Source organism: Cenococcum geophilum (assembly GCF_001692895.1).
Source record: "Cenococcum geophilum 1.58 unplaced genomic scaffold K441scaffold_10, whole genome shotgun sequence".
Taxonomy (NCBI): domain Eukaryota; kingdom Fungi; phylum Ascomycota; class Dothideomycetes; order Gloniales; family Gloniaceae; genus Cenococcum; species Cenococcum geophilum.
Genome location: NW_027137568.1, coordinates 771,964 through 792,932, shown reverse-complemented (window position 1 = coordinate 792,932; position 20,969 = coordinate 771,964). Strand labels below are relative to the sequence as shown.

Sequence of the window (20,969 nt, the reverse complement as noted above, 5' to 3'; positions counted from 1 at the left end):
GAAAGAGGAGTTTGCGTATAATATGATTTACTGAGCAGACATCTATATAAGTAAAGCAGGTACGCCAAAAACTGTGATGTAACCAAAATTACCCCGGAAACAATTCAATATGCGGTCATGGCTGTATCTCGCTCGCCTCCTTATTTGGTAAGGTTTTCGCTAGCTGCGTAACTCAAAGGCGAGGTTTAACGGTGGAAATACGCATCCTGTCACAGCGTAGTCACAAGGCAGCTGAACGGCCAGAAATGAAGATTTGGAATCGACCGTCTAGCGTTCGATTGGAAGGGGCCACTGGCCATTTTTAGGTTTCGGTTTTCTATCCTACTAGCGTTTAAAGCATAACTGGCTGATAAGAAAATGCAGGGAAAGCACATGGTAATACTCTAGAGCCTCCCTAATAGACCGGTGCAGACTGGCAAACATCTTCGTCTTCGAGATCGGGGCGGAGCGTCCTTTCATCACTTGCCTGTCTTCTTAGATGGACAAGAGCAATGTCTGGGGTTGGTGATGATGCCGACATGGCATGGCCCGACTGGTATGGCCGTAAACTGCTCCCGGGAAGTCCGGCCCATTGCGTAGCAGCCATACCTGATGATGGCGTTCCTGGCGTATCACGAGGGGTTGTTGCTCGGCAGGTAAAAAGTGCCGCAACCCGGGCAACTCCTGATATAGCACGTGTATCGTCGCGGCTAAGACCGGTAGATGGACGATCTATGCGGACGAGGGCATCCAGCCCCATAGCCTCCCAAGCTTGGACCCAGATAGGCTTGCGGGCTGGCTGGGACAACTTCGCAAGAGTAGCAAGGGGATTGGTATCAGACGGTTTACCTCTAGGTTTGAATGCAAGGAATGCAATGAGGAAAGCGTACTCCAATATGAGAAGTGATATCCAAAGTGGTATGAAGAGACCACGGACAACCCCAAAAACTACCTTCAGTATCTTCTTCACTCTTTCCAACATCCTGCGCCGGGTTTTGATAAAGACGGCAATCACCGGCCCTCGCTCGTTGTCTTTCTCTTGTTGCTGTCTTTGTTTCTCTTCCTCGAGAGACTGATAGATCCGCTCCTTGATCCTCTCAGCTCTTCTCCGCCGAATTGTACTTTCCGAGTTATCGGCCTCACTTCCATGCTCAATCATGACTGATGGACTGCTTCGGTGTCTCGCTCCGAAGCGTACGGTCACTTGACCTTCTTTGAGTAGGCCTACATAACTCAGAGTGATAATAATTTCGCTAACAGGAAGAGACACGAAAAGGTGTTCCAGCATGAACAAGGCGTATGCCCACCCACTCGATTGACGGCGTGCTTTTCGTACGGGGGCACGTGTTACGGCTTCGTCCTCATGCAATGCAATAGCTCGGTCTTTCCAACCTTTCCTTCGATGATGCCGCATACGTTGACGGAGCCACGTAGTGCACTGCTCGGAGAAGGCGTTAAAGGTATCTAACATATTCTGGAGATTGAAAACAAGGAGAGCGGTTCCTAAGGTAATGGCCGGAAGGGTAATCGCGAAAGCAGTGGTGACTTTAGAACTGTTACCCATAATTTGCATCCCGAATATACTCTGCTCAGGCATGAGCGTCAGTTCACGGTATATACGTAAGACAGAATACTACGTACCGTGCCGAAAGAAAGTGGAAAGAATAGAATAGTGATGTATGTTAGAAGCCGAATATTTTCCCCCTGCCGGACCGTAGTGCGGCTATCGAATAGAGTAGATGCAGATATGAGCTTTAGCGCTTGTTAACATAGAATTCCGTGAATGAAGAACGCTGTGCTTACTCCAGTCCGAAGATCTTTGACTTCTTTCTGACGTTTTCGAATTCGAGTTACCTTTACCTCTAATTCCTTAATAGCGTCGTCAATGTCTTGAATGCTAGTTTGCCAATCGTCCAGCGCAACTCTCGGATCACGGAGTCTCGGTAATGACTCAGCCTTGAATTTTTTCCACGTAGCAACAGTCTCTAGCAGAGTTTCTTCGAACAGCTTGTATGCCTGCAATGCCCAAAAGTATGTTTTGGAAAGTGAAAACTGCGGATCGTCTGCCATAAGATCTGTCTAAGTTAGCAAAATTTTATCTTAATTGGCCAATCGCACATACCACTTCTATCCTTCATAAAAACAATTTGCGCCTACATTACAAGTGAGTGACGGTCCTAATATTCCAATAATTTTGCTCAGCTGGACTAACTGATGATTTGATTTCACTTTCCACCGCTTCAATGGCACTCTGCCAACGCCACAAAACGTGATGTAATCCCACTGAGATCCATGATAGAAGCATTAATGCAGGTGACTGTGACAAGTCGTAGTGGCGGAATGGATGCGATAGGGCTTTCTTTGCGTAAGGGTCAAACTTGAAATAAGACTCCGCAAGCTGTACGCAAGTCGTAACGTCCTTAAAATGCCCAACTAACAAGAAAGACAATGTCTCTTCGTGAACGTAGCGTGTTTTCGTTGCCATTTCTCTTCCGAAAGGCGCAGATCTGCGGCATTTTCTCGGATCAAATTTAATTGAATCTGTCTCAGAGTACTCTGGTGTAACGTAGTAAAAAGAAAAATGGTACTCGAAAGTGTATGAGCTCCAATCCTACGTTTTATGTCAGGGAAACCCTTTAGGTATTACCATTGTGGACTCTTACAATATCTCCGAACTTCAACAAGCTTACTTTTCCCCAGTTTGTCAATTTGAGATGTCGCTCGACAAAAGCCGCCATATAACTCAGATCAGACCTGGCTATGTTAGTACTATTGCCCAAGAAAATGGACTGATAGAGGCTCGATTGTAGCACTTACTGGGGCGTAGATCCTAATAATGCCGTGAGCACCAATGGTGAAAGATCAACAATCTTGAAAAGACGAGCAGAAACATATTCATCAGGTTCTGTGTTCGAGAGAGTGGAAGAGAACGCAAGGCGATTCTTGATTGTCTTCCAAAAAGCATCTATCTTGTTCTTAGATTCGCTATAGGACACTGAAACCCTTTGGCCATAAAGGCTGAACAAATCATCGATCTCAACCTGACAATGGCACCGGTGGTCTGGTGAAGTGCGCTTCAAGAACTTAGAAAGTTCCGGGAAAGCCGCTGCATAGCTCCAAGAGGTCCATGTCTGGCCGGCATTCAAGACTTCTTGCATTGTGGAAGGGCGCGTCCAATGATAGAAGGCCCGCATAAACTCACTGGAATCCTGGGCGCTGATGCTGAAAATACCTTCCCAGATCTTTGAGTTGGCCTGCTCCGCACTATTTTGAGTGTCGTTTATAAGAAGCCTGGATATTCTTGGCCCACTAACGTTTGCTTCGACCGCGAGAGAGGATCGCACCGTCGTTCTTGAGTTTGATGAAGAATTCACCCGGCTAAGAAGCTCCTGCAGAGCGTCACTCCGGGCGATCAGTGTCTGATTTGCCTGCAATACTGCTTCAAGTATCTGGCGGAAGTCGTTCAAGCCACTAGGCTGTACGTCATGTCGTTTTTCTGCATGTGCCATAGCGAGAGACTGGTTGATTGTATACAAAAAAGCAGCTGAAGGCAGATAGGGTTCTTTTTTTAAAAAATATTAGCAGGTAATCGAAAAAGACATAGTTGATAGCGGATTTTAAAAAAATTCCGAAAGGCTCTTCGAAGGAGCCTCGGCGCTAGGGGCCAGAACGGCTGCCCTATTATACACAAAGACGAGGTTAATTGGGAACATCCTTGTATCTGCTGTACACAAGGCGTTGTCTCCCGCATGTTGTTTCCGAGCCCCTGAGTTTTTAGCCCCGAGATGGCGTCGATGCCAAGAAATCCGTTCGTAAAGATGTTTCCAATTTTAAGTGTGCAGCCCGGTTTGGAACATCAAAACTGCGCACAGACTTGTTAGGAACCGTCATAACCCTATCGCTCACGTTATGGGGCCAAACTACACAAAATTTTATCGCATGATTTTCCTTCACTTCTCAACCGCAAAAATTGATTGTAATGACCGCAAGAGCAGCGCGTAACCCTAGAGTACGATCTCCCTTTTCCCTAAACAGTGGCAGCTTTGAGTAGAGCATCACCTGCAAAATTTATAAATTTTTTGTGACGCTTCTTTCGTATCCCTTAACCCGCTGAAATTCGTCCATTCGTTATCGATAAGAATTAGCCAATTAGATCAACGTAATCGACTATACGCGTTATTTGGATTCGGGTGTTCTGCACGGACCACTTACTCCATGGACGCCAGCTGGTTAAGGGATACAGTCATGACAAAAATGATCGAGATTCCCATCACAGGTACCAGCGTGCCATCTGCATTCATCATCGGCATGTACTCCCGCGTACCGTAATGTGCCGTAATCTCCAAACCATCCCCTACACCCAACACACCAACATTCTCGCATGCTGATATGGATGATATATGCATCATCTCCATTCCCGTGTTATCTTCCACATATCTGGGCGTCTCGCCATATCGAGCGGTGTAATTACATATACATTCACCATTCTTGAAGACGTCATGCAGATATCCAGCAAGGAATGTGATCGGGCCTGTGAGATTCGCTTTGAAGGCCGTTGAAGTACTCAAAGACAGAGCTCGCAATGGCGAGAACTTCGGGGCCGTTAACGCAGCCTGCCACACCAAGCCGTGGCGGAGTCAGCTTGCGAAACCCGGAAGTGTGAGGAGACGTATTCAAAAGTTATGGTAACAACGGCGGAGCGGGCGCCTACATCCGAGTTCATGAGCTCGACGAAGAGCAATATTAGCAGTGGACGAAAGATAGCAGCCAGCTTTGAAGGCCCTTATTAGTGTTATTAAAGCGTGAGCCGAGTACTTTAACATTTGAAAAGTTTACCCATTGCCAGTGAGGTCTTGTCGATCAGAAGACCAAAAGATAAAAAGAATGACGACCCTGTCTCATTGCAAGAGGCCCTAGAGTCTCACTATATACACTAAGTAGGTGGCAAAGACTGACGTCGATTTGAAACTGTTACCTCATAGCCACTTGATCGACATTGGGTAATAGGTAATAGAAAGGTAATAGAAATAGTATGAAGTCATAAGGCGGTAGGCAACTAGAACAGGAACAGGGTAATCACCAAAATCCGACCTGGATCGACAGGTCTACTACAGTTCTTTCATTCCCCAAGGCAAAGAAACACTCGACAGAATCGGGGCAAGTGGTGTCCTGCTTCCCAAGGCTGTATTAATACAGTATGATGTGGCCACATTCCTAAGATCCGTTAGGATACTTAAGGCCAGCCTAACAGCACCAGATATCAGTGTTGTAAAATATGCACGAAACTAAAAGGATTTTCTGACCTGAATAGACGTGATCAAGCATTCCGAACAAGGCTTAGTCGCACTCATTTGCAGAACGCTTTTCATGCCATGCCTGGTGTCGATCGAGGTGGCAATGACGTAACGGTCGTCATTGTCGACGTCAGCCTTCACTACCATTTTATGTATATATAGTCTCTTTTCTTCGTAGTTTAGTCTTGCGGGCGACACCTGGAAAGGCCCATATTTAATCGTAGTACGTTTAGAACCATGCCCGTCGAAGCGTTTCAGTTTATCGGAATTAATACCTGGAGACCAGAGAGTTTGAGTCAGTCGAAAACACAGCTGCTGAAGAAATTTGTACAGGGATATTTATTAGGTCGGGTATTAGCTACTCGTAATCGGACACGACAACCTTACCAGTCCCTGCAACTAACTCTAGAATAACAAGTAAACAAGTACCACTTGATACATCTTCACTAAAAATATGGAAGATAAAACGAGAGTGTGGCATATTTTACAAGTAGCAGGGCCCTATATAATAGATGGGGTTAATACAAAATCCACCACCAAAGTTTCGATATCCACCTCCTGCCGATTAAGGCTTAATAGTTTTATATAGCCTAATGCCAACCCAGCTTAGTATAATGCTAATCTATATAGGAACTAGACGTCATAATGGGCCGGGTAATACCCACTAGGGGTTCTTAGCGGGTGGGTCTAAACCCGTTAATAAATCTAACTTAGTTAGACTTAACCTATTAAAAACCCAACCTAACTTAGTAAAAATTGGGTTAACTCAATTTATTGTAGATGTAGATACAGTGCTCCGTGTAGAGCTTTGGTAGAGCTCCGTGTAGAGCTTTAAGGGAGCTTCGTAGAGAGCCTCTGGCAGAGCTTCGTGCAGAGTTTCTAGCAGAGATTCTAGCAGAGCCTTTGGTAGAGCCTCTGACTCAGTTTCTGACCCAGTTTTGGCGCGTGCTGTATTTAACCGAGAGTCTACTATAATAATTATAGCTCAAAGCTAGACTCCACAATTAATTTCCCTAGCTACTAAAGCTTTACTAGAGGATTGACAGTGTATCACGAAATTAATACATTTTGTGCAGCCATATATACATGTGCTGACATGGGATACACTCCATTGGTCGAGAAGGGTCTCAACATAAAGACTACTTGGCAATACCACCTGTTTTCAGTTCGCCACGACTCCAGATGACTTTATCTATATTACCATCTTTACCGCGTACGGCCTGTGCCTTGGAGCGTTCTCCTACCCATACTTCTTTTAGACTTGCACAACTAGAAAAGGCGACCCTTGCCACCATGTCTTCCATCTTGTGGCGAGCTTCTTTTACCTCCTGTAGTTCGGCTCCGTGTAGTCCCATGTAAGTATTTCCACACCAAAAAGGATCGAATTCAAGCCCCAGTTCAGATGCGTCTGCAATATCAAGACGCTCTAAGTTTTCGAATCGTGATAGAGCTGTTAGTTTTTCCTGTATTTATTCTAGTCGTCAGCCGGAATCCGAATGGTGTTGAACAATTTGATATTACTGAATTATGAGCGAGGAGAGCGGTTCTTGGGTAGACTAACCAAAGTAGAATCGTCTTCGTAAGCATGCGAGGTGCCTGTCATTCCAAGCCAACGTAGCTTAGGCGCTACTGTGGCGAGGGCTACAATACAGTTATTGACCTTGATCATCAGGAGGCTATTATGACAAGTATACCATGCAGATTGTCCACGCGCCACAGACCTTCAGCTTCAAAACGTCTCAATCTTTTCGCTAAGCTTAGAGCTTTAACTAAGGTGGCTTTGTGATTCTGAATTATGCCTAGTGAGTCTACATGTAGCCGCTGATGATGCCAATGATATGGTGGGTGGGTAGAGGCTGCCTCTAAATTCGGGCATTTTTTCACAACGAATACGCAAAGTGGGTTAACAACTAGCGTGTTCACAGACGGTAACAGAATGTCGGCAGCTTCGAAAGCGGATTCCAGTGTTGAGACATGTGGCAGAGGAACATACAGCACAAGCTTTCTCAGCTGAGGCATTCGGACAAGGAACTTTACGAGTTGCTCAAAATCCTGTTTTGTTGCTGGTTGAGTTGGACGTCTGGCTGCGTAGATATCAAACTTGAAGTTTCTGCACCTCAGTTAGCCCAGGCGTTTATGTCTGCATCTTTTTAACTTAAAGCAGGAACGGTACACTCAGGTTTGAAAGCATGAAATGAAACGTTATCGAACCCACCTGATATACCTCACAAGGGAATTCTGCAACACCGCTATTGCAGTCCGAGTAGCTATCCAGTCACCCTCGAGCATCATCCTACTTTTACCCGCTGGTCCTATCGTGCGTACATTTCGGAACAAGATCGGCGCGGATAATTCCCGAAAGTGTTTGTTGACTAGGGAGAGGTTCTTTAATGAGACTGGACCTAGACTACCGTCGAAGTCTGTAGTCAGAACGTTCACGAACGAACATACCTCATATAACACGTCGTCATTGAGGTCGTTCAAAGTTGAAGCTGCGCTGACCATTCTTGCCGCTAGTATGGGAGAAATGTCCAATAGTCAATTCAGCGACCTTCATAGCACGGAGCTTGTGTGCGAGATAAGGCTGAGCTTCGACGGCACAGATCGGAATTATTGTAACTGCTGCCTATCTAAACGGTAAGTGGTCGCTTGTGAATCGCGGGGCTTCGCGGGAGCGTTCGTTAGCGGCGTCGGCGCTCGACCTCGTGCTGTCCCTATCCCTTGCACAGATAATAACTCTCTATAAAATGCGGCCCGTACGCACCAACTAAAGAGGTACATGCATAGGCGGTAAGTCGTTCTGCCGCATCACCAAACCGAAACCTTAAGTTTTGATGTTCTCCGCGCACGGGCCACAAATATAGCACCCTATCTGTGTAAGGAGGAAATTATCATTCGGGCGCCAACTGCTGTACTACTTAACATCTTCTACCGGTTATACGGCAGTTAGAATGGCCTGTCCCCGGCCACCATTCACCCTGCCGCATTGGTCTTCCCGAAGAAAGGACCCCTAATACCGTCCATAATGCCTCCTCCAAAGAACCTTAGGAAATTTAACCCCCTGGAGCGAACCCGCCTGGCACAGCTCCCTAGCGTCGCCCTACTACAACGAGACGCACAAACGGCTCCGGGATGAGATATGAGCCTACATTGACAAGAACGCCCTTCCATACTCGCTAGAATGGGAAGAGAAGGGCGATGCGCCCCGTGTAGAGCGGCCGAAATATGCCGGGTCTGGTTTTGCGTTCGCCGACGTGCCAGCAAAGTATCGGCCTGCCGATGTCCCAGGGCCAGCAAGCATACTTGTAGCGGGCCTCGACATATTCCATTTACTTGTTCTGACAGACGAGACGTCGCGTGTGGAGGGTAGTGTGATGACCGCTCTGGCTGGAGCTTCTGCGATCGGATCTCCGCCCATTATCAACCACGGTACTGAAGAACAGAAGCAGAAGTGGCTGCCGGGTCTGTTCGATTTCGAAACGAGTTTTTGCTTGGGTATCACGGAGTCTAGTGGTGGGTCTGACGTGGCGAATACCCAAGCCACGGCGAAGAAGACTCCCGACGGAAAGTCCTACGTCGTGAACGGATATTAAAAGTGGATTACGGGCGCACTGTGGGCAACTCGTATGACGACTGTGGTCCGTACTGGTGGGGAAGGAATGAAAGGCATCTCCGTACTTGTGATCCCAAGGGTTTCTCGTGGCGCAGGATACCAAACAGTAGACAGAAAGCCGGCAGAGCTAGTCTCATTGAACTTGATCATGCGCTTGTCCCTGCAGAGAACCTGATCAGAAGGGAGAACAAGGGTTTCCGCAGTATCGGGGTGCAGCTGACCAAGGTCACGGAAAAGTTAAACAAGGTCACCGATGGGGTCGGCGAAAGTTAAACGGGGTCACCGATGGAACCACCGGCAAAAGGTCGGCGGGGTCACACTTTTACCCATACAGAACGCGCATCGGTAGCCACATTTAACTTAAGCGACCGCACAAACCAAATACCTAGGGCATATGCTACGCATACGCACACAGACACGNAGACACGCAGATACACGGATATATAAACATACATATACACACACACGTATATAGACGCGCATTTATATATGCCTTGCTATATTAATAATAACTGAAAATAATACTGAAGCAAACGAGAGTATAGCAGCATGGCTAAACGGCTTATTAGTAAGTTTGCACCACTATATGCCACGTATATGCTAAGTATACGCAGGTACTCCAGAGCGTACCTAACATCAAACACGAAGACGATAGTTCTTAAGATGATATAATTAACAGAGAGAGAATTGAAGATAAAGAAGCTGAGGAGGGCGAGGGTTAAGATAGTATGTAATAGCGGCTTCTATTTTATATGGGTCTCTCTAAGGTAAGACTATGTACGATACCATGCATAGGCTATACATATGCTTAGAATAGCTAGAGCACACTCCGAGACTATAGAGCACTTATTAGCTCCAACGGTAAGTATTAAGTTGTTGTCTAAGAGGCAATAGACTATATTATAATGCCAGAATATCCAGCGACTAGAAAAGAAGGAATTGCATACTTTATTTATAAAGCAATACCTTTACTATCTATAGATGCAGATAAAGAGATAGTACGTGATGTTATCAAGGAGTATATATTAAAGGTAAGCTATATATATGCTAGGCATATGCTATATTTATACCTCTAGTAGATTTAATTCTTATTCTATTAAACTAGTAACGCTAAGATTATATAACTAAAACTCCTTAGAGAAACTAATAATTGGGAGAGTGGAAAAGCATTCCACTAAGTATTTAAATGCAGCGGCATTAGACACTGCGAGTACGCCTATAAGGATATACTCCGCATATGCTCGGTATATAATTGGGTTAAGCTTAAATTAATTAACGACCTCTAAAAGCGTAGTAGTCGTCTATACTAGGCAGTAGAGATTAATAAAAAGCTTAAGCAAAGCATAGAGAAGTAAGCGTCGTCTATATATATTAGGCATATGCTTATAATATACAGCTACTACCACAGTATTCTATAATTATGGCGGTAGTATATCTACCCTAGTACACAAGAATGTGTATATAGTAAAAGCAGACTAATAATGTTTTTTCGGCATGGAGTACGTATATGGCCAGCGTATGTATAATATATGCTTATTATATACAGGTAGAGTTTATCGGTTGTTCTAGCAGTAGTAATACTAAAGCATAGCATACTGCCTGGCCTTTATTACCGACGACTACCTAGGTAGATATTTGATACCTTCGTCTACTTATTAAATATGGAGTTTAGGAAATTAAACGAGAATGTACCTATATTGGATATGTAATATTAAAGCGAAAATATTGCGGTATATAATGTATATATTTTGTATACACTATGCATATGCTAAGCATATATAGGATTTAACCACCCGCAAGGCTAAGGTAGGGTAGTAGGCCGCGCATACGGTGCATAGTTAGATTGTTATATTCCTGTTAATATAGCACGATATCCTTACATTTGCCTTATTATACGGAATTCTTATATATATCATCCACTGTACCTAATAAAGCTACTAATTGACCTTGCTAATGACGTAGTTAAGGTAATAAGGCAGGTGGAAGTCCTAAGCCTTACTACACATATGCCCTATATATGCATAGTATATGCGAATAAAACTACTTACTATTATATAGGTCGATTTATTCTATTACCGCAGTACTATATTTTATGTAGGAAGTATAGGGCGCAGACACTACGTGCAGTGTATAGTAGTCTTAATATTAAGGATCGAATTACTGCTCTAATTAGAAAGAAGAGGATGGTATAATTCCTAGAGGGGACGGCATATGTAGGTAAGTATAGGTTAGATATATGCTAAGCATATATAAAGACTAAGCAGAGCAGGTGTACTACGCGAGTTCTCTATTAATTAACATAAAGAGAATACCGAGCAATGGATTCGGGCAATTTATAACTTTAACGATGAGCATTTCCTTATTGTATGCTGTACGTACGCGTAAGCTAAGGCATTCTAACGCGTGACATGTATGGAAATGGACCTATTATTTAAGATAGTTTAAGGCAAAATGAATCTATTCTCAATTATAGGATAGGATAAGAATTCTAAACGTATGTATGCCCTATACTATACATATGCCATACATACGCTGATACCGATAATAGGAATTAAGGTATGGGTATACGCCTTTCTTAACCTAGAAATACGTGCTACGTATGTAAAGACGTTTAAGCTAGTATTTAAGGTTTTAGGTAATACTGCTCAATTATCTATATAATTTGCATATATTTACGGAACCGGACTTCGCATAGCTACCGTTAATATGTGTAAGAAATAAGCTAGCGGTAAGTATACGTTTAGTATACGCTTTATATACGCCTAGCATATGCTTATAACATATAGGCTTTAGGGACTACCTATATACACTTAACCTATCCCGTAAATGGGATGAACACCTTTAGTATATGCTTATATTCTGCCTAGTATATATTAAATGGAACTTTGCTAAGCGCTTTCTAACTTATAAAGTAAGATATATTATAGAGCAGATATAGGAAGCGGAGATAGAGTAGAAACTAATTACGCGTATATAAAGCATATGCATACTACATCCGGAGCTTACGTCTTAGATAAACAATAAGAAGAAAATATGGATACTAGCTGGGCTTGTAAAGGAAAAGTTAAAGGTCCCTTATAAGTGGTGGGTATATGCACGGAAGCATACTGGAATTAATAAAAGTAGTCACTTTTAAGATAATAACTTTACCGGTCGAAAGTTATGCGTGCTTGCCGTAGTGCTACGGTAAATATATACGCTCTATATATGCACCGCATATTCTAATATTTTAGTAAAGGCTTAAACTCTGTATATAAGAAATGTTTAATATATAAGAGCTATATAAAGAGGCGGGAATAGATAATATATAGAAAAATTATTACGACTTAAAGCGGATAGTGGTATAGCTACGGAAATAATATATGTATATGCGATGCAAATATAAAGTATATACTAAGCTTAGGCAGCGCAGAAATAGCGGAAAGCAGCCGAGCGGCGAGCTAGAAATCCTGGGCTAAATCTTCCCTAGAATCCTCGGAACCCATTTAATATCCCTAAACCTACTATATTTAGTAGACAGAATATATCGCAGATAAGTATAGTAGATAATAATATTGCATTAGTATCGGATATGTTGCGCATATCCACCGTATATGTAGCGTATATGCCACCACTATCTTAAAGTTAAACCCCCTGGACTGCAGGCAAGAGGTATAGGTCTTACCTATCTATAGAGGAGCTAGAAAAGGAGGCATATACGCTATGTATAGAAAATATAGAGCGACGAATTAACGAATTAAAATAGGCTAAAGACGTATATGATAAAGCAAAGGAACTAGCAGAGCTTAAGAAGTGGGCGTAGGAATATAGTGTTAGTATATAGGTGTATATGCAAGGTATATGTATAGCAAATGTTACATAGAGTTCTGTTACCATAAATAAAGAATTGATTAATGTGGGCCTATCGGCCGGTGCCCTATGTTAGGCATATGCCTAGCCTATCTACCGAACAAACTCCACCAAAACTCTAACTATGTGTACTGCGTACTGCGTATATAGTGTGTAGGCCCAGCGTATGCCAGGACTTAAAGATTAATACTAGCTTCCTGTATGGTGCGGGAGAAGCAGGATAACTGGTGGGTTCCGCCCGTGGCTTATATAAAGCATAAGCATAATATACGTAATAGAAGGAACTAGACTTACCAGAGCTCTTACTACCACTATAATGACGGCCGGCTGGTTTTCTGCCCCCTACTGCCAAATATTAGTAGTGTATATGTAGGGTATATGCAAGGAAAACTTGCCCCTTTGGCGGCGGGTAGATGGCGAGGGAGACTCCTTACGGTTGCCTGGGGGAGTCAGGCCATGCTGCGCACATAGTTAGCATATGCCGAATATATACAGGTAAAATACTAACCTTACGCTTTAAGCCGGTTAAAGAAGTAGACGGGCCAACACGCTGTTTCTCTTATATTAGCATACGCCTAGCATAAGCATGTGTTAATCTATAGTTAGTAGAAGATATTAGGGGTTTGTATATGCGTAGTGTATACGCGTATAAGCTAGCAATATAACTAAGTAGTAGTGTTGGTGACGCATATACAGGGCCTATGTAAAGTTGGACTTTGCTAGTGTCCTAAATATAGAGATAAGTATTCGTTTCCGAATCGGGCAGTAGTCCTAGTGGTAGCCGTGGTTGTCCCTTATATACGCTACCCTTAGGCCTACAAGTACCATTAGGTCTGAAATTAAACTTAGGGGGAATAAGTATATAGATATATAGATAGATAGACATATTGGGGTATAGTGCGCATATACAGAAGCAACACTAGTGCTCTTACCTCGCGATGGAATTGCCTGCTAAATTAGGCGGCAAACCCCTAGTCTTAGGCACTGTATCTAGTTAGTTTGGGCTAGGCATATACTAGGTATAGAGTAAGCATACGCAATTAAAGTGCAGGCGTCTACATACTCTGTAATCCTTAACCCCAAAGGGCCACGGCTATATTCAGTGTTAGTACTGCATATATATTATATATGCATAACCTACCTAGGCTTATACAGGTACCTAGTATCCCACTAGCCGCCGGACAAAACGAAACACTTTAGGGCGCTATGTTACATTAGCGTTGCATATGCGTAGCATATACTAGGCATATACTTCTCTCCCGCAATTAGCTCCGCGGCCAACGTATTAGTAGTAGGAGGGTTTATCACTGCATATAGTAAGCGTATACCTTAGCTGCTATTATACGGTAATACGTACAGGCACCGCTGTGCTCGTTACGGACATGGCGGCGGTACTGTAACTATATTAGTGGATAAAGCAGATACTATACGTATGCGGAATATACGCTTAGCTAGGCGGTAAAGACCTAGCCGCATATCTGCGTGCCATTTACTATAATATCGCAGCTATGTTTTTTGTTAGCATATGCTATGTAGAAGGTATGGATATATAACCTATACTATAGAGTTAACAGCAGACAACACGGACGTGGGATTAGGTAGGTTTAGTTTACGCTTAGTATATACACACTCTTTACGTCAAGCTCTTCTGGCACCTACTTGCGTTGTCCTGTACCGTTACAGCTAGGGCTGTATAAGGTTAGCATATGCTATGGATATGCGGCGCTTGGTTTACTTACGCCTTCCACTAGCTGCTAATGCTGCGGCGCGTACTTTGTCTATTGTGAGTATATACCTTATATATGCGTTCTCTATAACTAACCTGGTGTTACCTAGTCGGGGTTAAGGTTAGGGATCGGGCCTATATACTTCTATTAGTATATGCTTCTTGTGGGTATATACAAAGCATATGCTTACCATAGTGGTAGCCGAAGGTGCTGGGGTTATTGGCGCCGGCCACCTGCGGATTATCAAAATCAACGATTGAGAGGCTTATGGTGAGCGTAAGTAGGGCGTATACAAGAATAAAGTTCAGTAGTTAAATTTAACTAGCACTATGTCAGCATATGCAACGCTTATATGTGGGTTATGCAGGACATACCCGTGGCGTGTGGTGTTGTAGAGAAGTTATGGTGTAACCGCTGTTGTTGTGGATATGCGACGCGTATGCACGGGCCATGTTTTAATAACTTAGCTCGCGTATTTTATACTGCAGCTAGGGGATGCATATGCCCTGCATATGCATATGAAGTGTTTTATTATATTCGTTATTTATTAAATACTTTAAATACTTTAAATTCTATATATTAATTTTTTTGGGTATATGCGCTGCATATGCACAAACTTGGCGGGGTCGGAAGCTGAGCAGGGTCAGAAGTTGAGCAAGGTCACAAAGTCAAACTTAAAGTTCTGACCCCGTTGAACTTTGTGACCTCGCCGAGCTTTTCCGTGACCTTGCCGAGCTGCGACCCCCCGCAGTATCATGACCAATTTCAACAAGGTAAATAGTTTCTAGCTGAATTGGAGCTGGATAAATTATAGCTTAGCTGACTAAAATGTTCACTAGGAGCGTTTCGTCATGTCAGTCGGTTGTAACCGTAAACCCGGAACCTGTCTTTCCACCTCTGTCGCGTTTGCCCATACTCGCCATACATTCGGCAAGCCTCTTATATCAAACCAGATTATCAGCCACAAGATTGCTACAATAGCTCGTTATGTCGAAAGCCACCAAGCGTGGCTTGAGCAACTAGCTTACCATATTCAGAAGTCTCCATTAGGGTGGCAGGACCCCGAAATTGCTGATCAAATCGCGTTATCCAAGGTTCACGGAGGACGCATCCTTGAAATGGCTAACCGCGAAGCCCAGCAGGCTCTCAGCGGTGCGGGATATCAAAGAGGAGGGCTGGGCGCCTCAATAGAGCAAATAAGTCGAGATTTGAGAATGATAGTGAGTCAAGCGGCTGAATCATGCTTGAGATCTTACATTGACGCGGCTTGCAGGTCGTTAGCGGCGGCAGTGAAGAAATTATAGCTGACCTAGCTGTAAGGCAGGAGACTGCTCTTGCAAAGAAACGGGGTTGGAATCTATAAGAGCTTTGGGATTGCTCCCATCGGAGTGTATCGGCCCCCCAAATTGAAGTCCATCACATCTTAGCCCGCAGCGCAAGTAGACCTCATGTTGCAAAACTACTACGAGTCTGCGGAAACCGCGCAAGAACATAAGCCTGCGCTTCAAAGAAAATTCCAAGGAGTGAGCTTTGGTATATAACTACAGTATGTATAAGAAGATGTACTTGGTCGATGCGGTATAGATACAGAAGCAAGATGGAAGAAACTCCAGCCGGCTGGACCACAGTTTCATACCTCGGAGACTTGCTTTTGATCTCGGAAAACCTCCAATCCACCATGTAGCACCATCAGAGATCTAAGTAAGCCAACTTCATCTAACGAGTGGTATATCCACCATCAATAACGATGTCGGTACCCGTGGTGTAGGAGCTAGCATCACTGGCAAGGTAGACGTAGGCACCCTTGAGTTCCTTGGCCTTGGCGTCACGACCCATTGGAATCATCGACTTCCATAGGTTCTGGATGTCTTGAGGAACGAAGTCAGAGAGACCAGTGTCGATGTAACCGGGAGAGATGCTGTTGACACGGGCAAAGTCCCTCCATTCGTTGGCAAGAGATTTGGCTAAGTGAATGCAGCCAGCCTTGGCGACGTTATAAGAAGTTTGCTCTTGCGGATAGTTGGCAATGTGTCCAGACATGGAGGCGGTGAGAATGAGGCTGCCGGTCTTGCGTTCTCTGAAGTGCAGCCCAACGGCCCTGGCGCAGTTGAAGGTACCTGTCAGATCGGTGTCGATGACCTCGTTCCACTGCTCGACGGTAGCATCCAGAATGCCATTGTCGGCAGTTTTGCCAGCGTTGGCGATGAAAACGTCGATCTTCCCGAAATCATTGATGACGTCCTTAACCAGCTGCTCGACGTTGGCGTAGTCGCCGACGAGGCACTTGTATGGTTTGCATTTGATGCCGTACTTCTCGCTCAGCTCCTTCGCGTTCTTCTCTGCTCCCTGAGGGCGAGAGGCATATGTGATTGCAACGTCTGCTCCCATCTCAGCACAACCCCGGGCGGCTTCGATACCAATGCCAGTTGGTCCGGACGCGCCAGTCACGACGACGACCTTGCCCTTCAGGCTGAACAAGTCCTTAAGGCTGTCGGCTTCCGGGACTGGGATAGGCATGATGAAAGATTTGTGAGGGTTTAGGAGTTCAATTGGTAAATTCGAGGTAGTTATGGATATTTGAGAGTATTTGAATGAGAGAAGAAATAGAAAATTTGAGGGATGGAGGGGTTAAAGGGAGCTCGGTCAGGTGAGGAGCTTAACTCTCTCTCTCTCTTTTTCTCAATGTGTTGCTTTTTGGTGGGGCAGCGTGACGTGAATTCACCCGGTCATGCACCCTAGCGTCATCGCACCACCCTTCTGGTTTTATTCCTTCTCTCCCATTGGGCAATTGCTCTTGGCGAATGAATCTAGCGATAAGTAAGCGTGCACGAGCCGTGACAAAGTTGGTGGGGTATAGCGGGGCACCACCAAATTCACCACTGGGAAACTTTCCTGCCTGCTTGGATGCGACAAGTGTCAACAATCCAGCGTCTTGTAATCATGACCAATACCGGTGCATGCCCGTATTTCATTTACATCCCAGCTGCCCATGGTCGACGGCGGGGCTGAAAAACGTGTTAGGAAAAGTTAATCAGGGAGAAAAATAAAAGATGGTGAACGTGCAAGTGCAAGTACAATTGCAAATACAAAAGGAAATAGCCTTCGTTCCCCACCATTCTGTCATTGAGATCAACAATCTGCAACATAAAAGCCGTTGTCGGAGATTTTCCAGCCCACGGCTGTTTCTGTTAAAAGAAAAGAAGAAGCACTTATGCACCATCTCTTCGCCATCCTCTTGGCTTTGAGTTTTTACTTTTCCGCCACACATCCCAAGCCCCATTTTTGCCTCTGATATTACCGCTACCAATGGAAATCGAGAAATTTTGGTACTAAGCTCCAGGACTGTTCTTAGGCCATTTTGATCCTTCATTCTCTTGTGGCAACCAGAAAGCGAGCAGCCATGGTAATAAAATTATGTATCGAAAAGTCACTCCATTGAACAATATCTAAGCATATGATAAGCTGTGGCTAAACTTTTTGCAGCAGCAGCAGCAGTAGGTGTAAAGCATCTAATTACGACTGCCTGTCAAGCTCAGCCCTGAGGTGATGGAATATAACTAAGTGGTGACATCTATCACTTCTCATGCCACGTGGGTTATCAGAAGGCTACCCCACGCATCGTTGATAAAGCCGTACATGTGATGAGCTATTTGTTCATTTATCGCCACTTTGCGTGAATTCTAGAAGAGGCATTTGAGTTATTTTAGAGATGGCATACAAAGGATCTCTTAGTCTTCTTTTTTATTTTGAGGCATTACGAGGGCACAACTACGACAGCAAAAACCGAGTTTACTGCCCAGCGGCGCGCGGGACAACCCAACAATCACTCTCCTATCCATTTGAGAATTCCCTAAATTATCGTATCAGAGTAACTCTCACAGCCTCTTCATTTCTTTAATTAAAATATGAACACTAAAGAATCTGTCTCCTAGATTTCCTTTTCCATCTCACGAGCAATCCCCGTTAGTTGCCAAATTAGCCTTTGAAGATTCTAATACAGGTCCGCTTTCATTTCTTTCTCAATATCCCTTACGTAGCTATTAGTTAGAAGCCTTACTTTATAAGCGATGCTTTAGAAGCAAAGCATGAGTTTATTTCATCTTTGTAGCGCTCTCTGAGCTGTAATACCTCTTTTTTTTTTTTTTTTTGAAATCATACACCGTTTTAGCTGCCTTAAGGGCGCCATGCCGGATCTTCTATTTTACGGAGGTAGGTCTTAGGTAATCACCCGTCTTACCTGCAGCAGCGATTCCGTGAGGCCCTCGTCCGCCTGTCTACTACGTGCTGTAGGTATACGGTGCCTAGGAGAGAAGCAAACGTCTAAAAGCAAGGGACCTAGAAAAGAACGTCATCGTGATGTAATTATAAAGACATATGCAAGCAGGGTAAGTTCCTGTGCAAAGGAGAAGATCAAAATCAAATAATTAAAAAGTAGTAAATATATAAAATACCTCCGTTCTGTACTATATATCGAAGCCGGGCCTTTTTTACGGGTCTGTTTTCTTACCATAATGCTATCTGTTTTCCGCCAATATTGTATATAACGTGTTTGCCGTTAAGAGAAACTTAAGTAGTTACTTTTAGCCTGTTCCTAGACTCCATAAACTGCCCTAGGAGGCCTATTTATACTATATAGATTACTACCTTCTTTACTAACTATGTCTCGTTTAAGATCTTCTAAATGCTCTGGGGTTAGCTATTATATGGCTATATTGTAATACCTTATAGACTAAGATAGTCTCCGGATAGTCTTGGCAAAAAACCCTAATATACTTGCACTTATAATGCACCCCCCAATATTAAATAAATAAATATTCTATTGGTATAGATTTATAGAGCTTATAAAGCGCTTTAAAATAGTACTACTTTTATCTAAATATCCTAAGGATAAGTAATATTATATATAGGTATAAAGCTTATAAGAGCTCTGCGGAATAAGGCTTAAGGGGAGCCCGCACGGAGCTCTACTAAAGCTTAATAATAAAGCTCTGCGGAGGCTCCACACAAAGCTCTACGTACAAAGGCTCTGCACTAAGCTTTATATATAGAGGCTCTATATATAGAGGCTCTGCGCGAAGCTCTGCAGAGGCTCTACACGAAGCTCTATACAAAGCTCTATATAAAGCTCTATACGAAGCTCTACATAAAGCTTTTATATAGAGCCTCCGTAGTAGAGCCGTCGTACGCAGAGCTATTGTGCAGAGCCTCTGTATACAGAGCTTTATACGGAGCCTTAGTAAATACCTTTAGCTTTCCTACTAATTAGATATCTCCTTTCTACGTTTTTATTTATACTTCTCTTTATATAGAATACTATAAAATTATAACGGAACCTTGTAGTAGGAACTACAATGGGTTCTATTAATAGGCTAGGTATATAGGAAATGCAAAGATAGTAGTTAACAACGTAATAATAACTGGTGGAGTGGTTGCCTAATAGATTAACTCTAATTGTATTCTAAGAATCACTATAAGGAAGGAACTATCTAGGTAGGGACTAAGGGTCCTTAAATATACAACTATACTCCTAAGAAATCCTTCTTATATATAATATACGTCTTATCTATATTAAACGTAACGTTCCTTATATTTAATATAGATAACACGTCTAACTATTATATAACTTGCTTACTATTCTTTATTATATAGTTCCACAGGTTCCATCCTAGTCCGTACCTATATTAACCAACTAGCTTCTTCTAACTCTTTTCTAAGTAGTTATAATATTGTGCTTAAAGCGTCCGTAATACCATCTCCCTTCTTTTTATCTTCGTCCTTAAAGATACCTAGTACCTCTAGGTTATTTATTAGAGGTATAATATCCGTTTAATTAATCTAGTTAATATTATTACTTATTATACCTAAAGCAATTTCTTCTCTCTCTTAGGTTAAGCGTCGCCTTCGTACCGTTTCTTTAATACTATTGCTAGGTAAAGTAATAGCAATTCCTTGCTCTTGTTATATAAAAGAGGGGTTAAGTTACGTTATAATTACGAGTCCCTCTAGTTGCTAACCTTCCTCTTATTCCAAATACACTCGCGCCAATATACATTCGTCGTGTAACGTTTATTCTATATCCGATATTAAGTATATACGTCCTATTACTCTTAATAGTTTTTAAGTTCCCTAAGTAATTTATTATAGGGTCTCGTATTTAATCTGCTGCTATAAGGCTTAATAGTAAGCTGGCCTCTACGCTGCTTAAGGTTTAGCGTACCTTAGAAGAGTCCGTATATATCCTTAAAGCTTAATATCTAGCTTATACTCGTCTTTAGCGTTTAAAACGTGTCCGTAAAAAAGTTCGTTTAAAGAAGTAGAAACTTGTTTAATAAGATCTATAAGAACTAAGTAATAAGAGAGCTGGCTCTCCTTCTATAGTAAAGGGAATAACTCTAAGTAGTTTAGCAGTCGCTCTTTCTAGGTCCCCCTTAGGTAATTTATTCTTTAACGATCCTTCTTTATTAATATTGCCTAACCTATTTTCTTCTAATACTCCTATACCTTTTT

The 20,969-nt window shown here is 43.2% G+C and overlaps 6 protein-coding genes across 6 annotated transcripts; 1 reads left to right on the top strand and 5 right to left on the bottom strand.

Annotated features, from left to right (window-relative positions):
• Nucleotides 1-394: 394 nt before the first annotated feature.
• K441DRAFT_548896 (uncharacterized protein) lies at nt 395-3,488 on the bottom strand (the record flags this gene model as incomplete). Its single annotated transcript, XM_067642978.1, has 7 exons — nt 395-1,564; nt 1,621-1,731; nt 1,783-2,054; nt 2,102-2,132; nt 2,192-2,590; nt 2,643-2,733; nt 2,797-3,488. The coding sequence occupies 7 exons, from the start codon at nt 3,486-3,488 to the stop codon at nt 395-397; spliced, it is 2,766 nt and encodes a 921-aa protein (XP_067506705.1).
• Nucleotides 3,489-4,060: 572 nt separating this feature from the next.
• Nucleotides 4,061-4,697, bottom strand: K441DRAFT_655890 (uncharacterized protein). Its single transcript, XM_067647930.1, has one exon. It carries the CDS (start codon nt 4,392-4,394, stop codon nt 4,188-4,190), a length of 207 nt encoding a protein of 68 aa, XP_067506704.1. The 5' UTR covers nt 4,395-4,697; the 3' UTR covers nt 4,061-4,187.
• Nucleotides 4,698-5,054: 357 nt separating this feature from the next.
• On the bottom strand, nt 5,055-5,965 carry K441DRAFT_15363 (uncharacterized protein). The gene is made up of 3 exons (XM_067640209.1): nt 5,661-5,965; nt 5,283-5,548; nt 5,055-5,223 (listed from the first exon to the last, which is right to left on the bottom strand). The coding sequence occupies exons 1-3, from the start codon at nt 5,752-5,754 to the stop codon at nt 5,194-5,196; spliced, it is 390 nt and encodes a 129-aa protein (XP_067506703.1). The 5' UTR covers nt 5,755-5,965; the 3' UTR covers nt 5,055-5,193.
• Nucleotides 5,966-6,270: 305 nt separating this feature from the next.
• Nucleotides 6,271-8,098, bottom strand: K441DRAFT_15306 (uncharacterized protein). Its single transcript, XM_067640207.1, has 4 exons — nt 7,489-8,098; nt 6,968-7,383; nt 6,835-6,914; nt 6,271-6,736 (listed from the first exon to the last, which is right to left on the bottom strand). The coding sequence occupies exons 1-4, from the start codon at nt 7,776-7,778 to the stop codon at nt 6,413-6,415; spliced, it is 1,110 nt and encodes a 369-aa protein (XP_067506702.1). The 5' UTR covers nt 7,779-8,098; the 3' UTR covers nt 6,271-6,412.
• A 200-nt stretch (nt 8,099-8,298) lies between these two features.
• K441DRAFT_685500 (acyl-CoA dehydrogenase NM domain-like protein) lies at nt 8,299-15,825 on the top strand (the record flags this gene model as incomplete). Its single annotated transcript, XM_067651890.1, has 5 exons — nt 8,299-8,367; nt 8,432-8,851; nt 8,965-9,042; nt 15,302-15,682; nt 15,736-15,825. 5 exons carry the CDS (start codon nt 8,299-8,301, stop codon nt 15,823-15,825), a joined length of 1,038 nt encoding a protein of 345 aa, XP_067506701.1.
• A 353-nt stretch (nt 15,826-16,178) lies between these two features.
• K441DRAFT_548729 (mannitol dehydrogenase) lies at nt 16,179-16,979 on the bottom strand (the record flags this gene model as incomplete). The annotated part of the gene is made up of 1 exon (XM_067642971.1): nt 16,179-16,979. One exon carries the CDS (start codon nt 16,977-16,979, stop codon nt 16,179-16,181), a length of 801 nt encoding a protein of 266 aa, XP_067506700.1.
• Between the last annotated feature and the right edge of the window lie 3,990 nt (nt 16,980-20,969).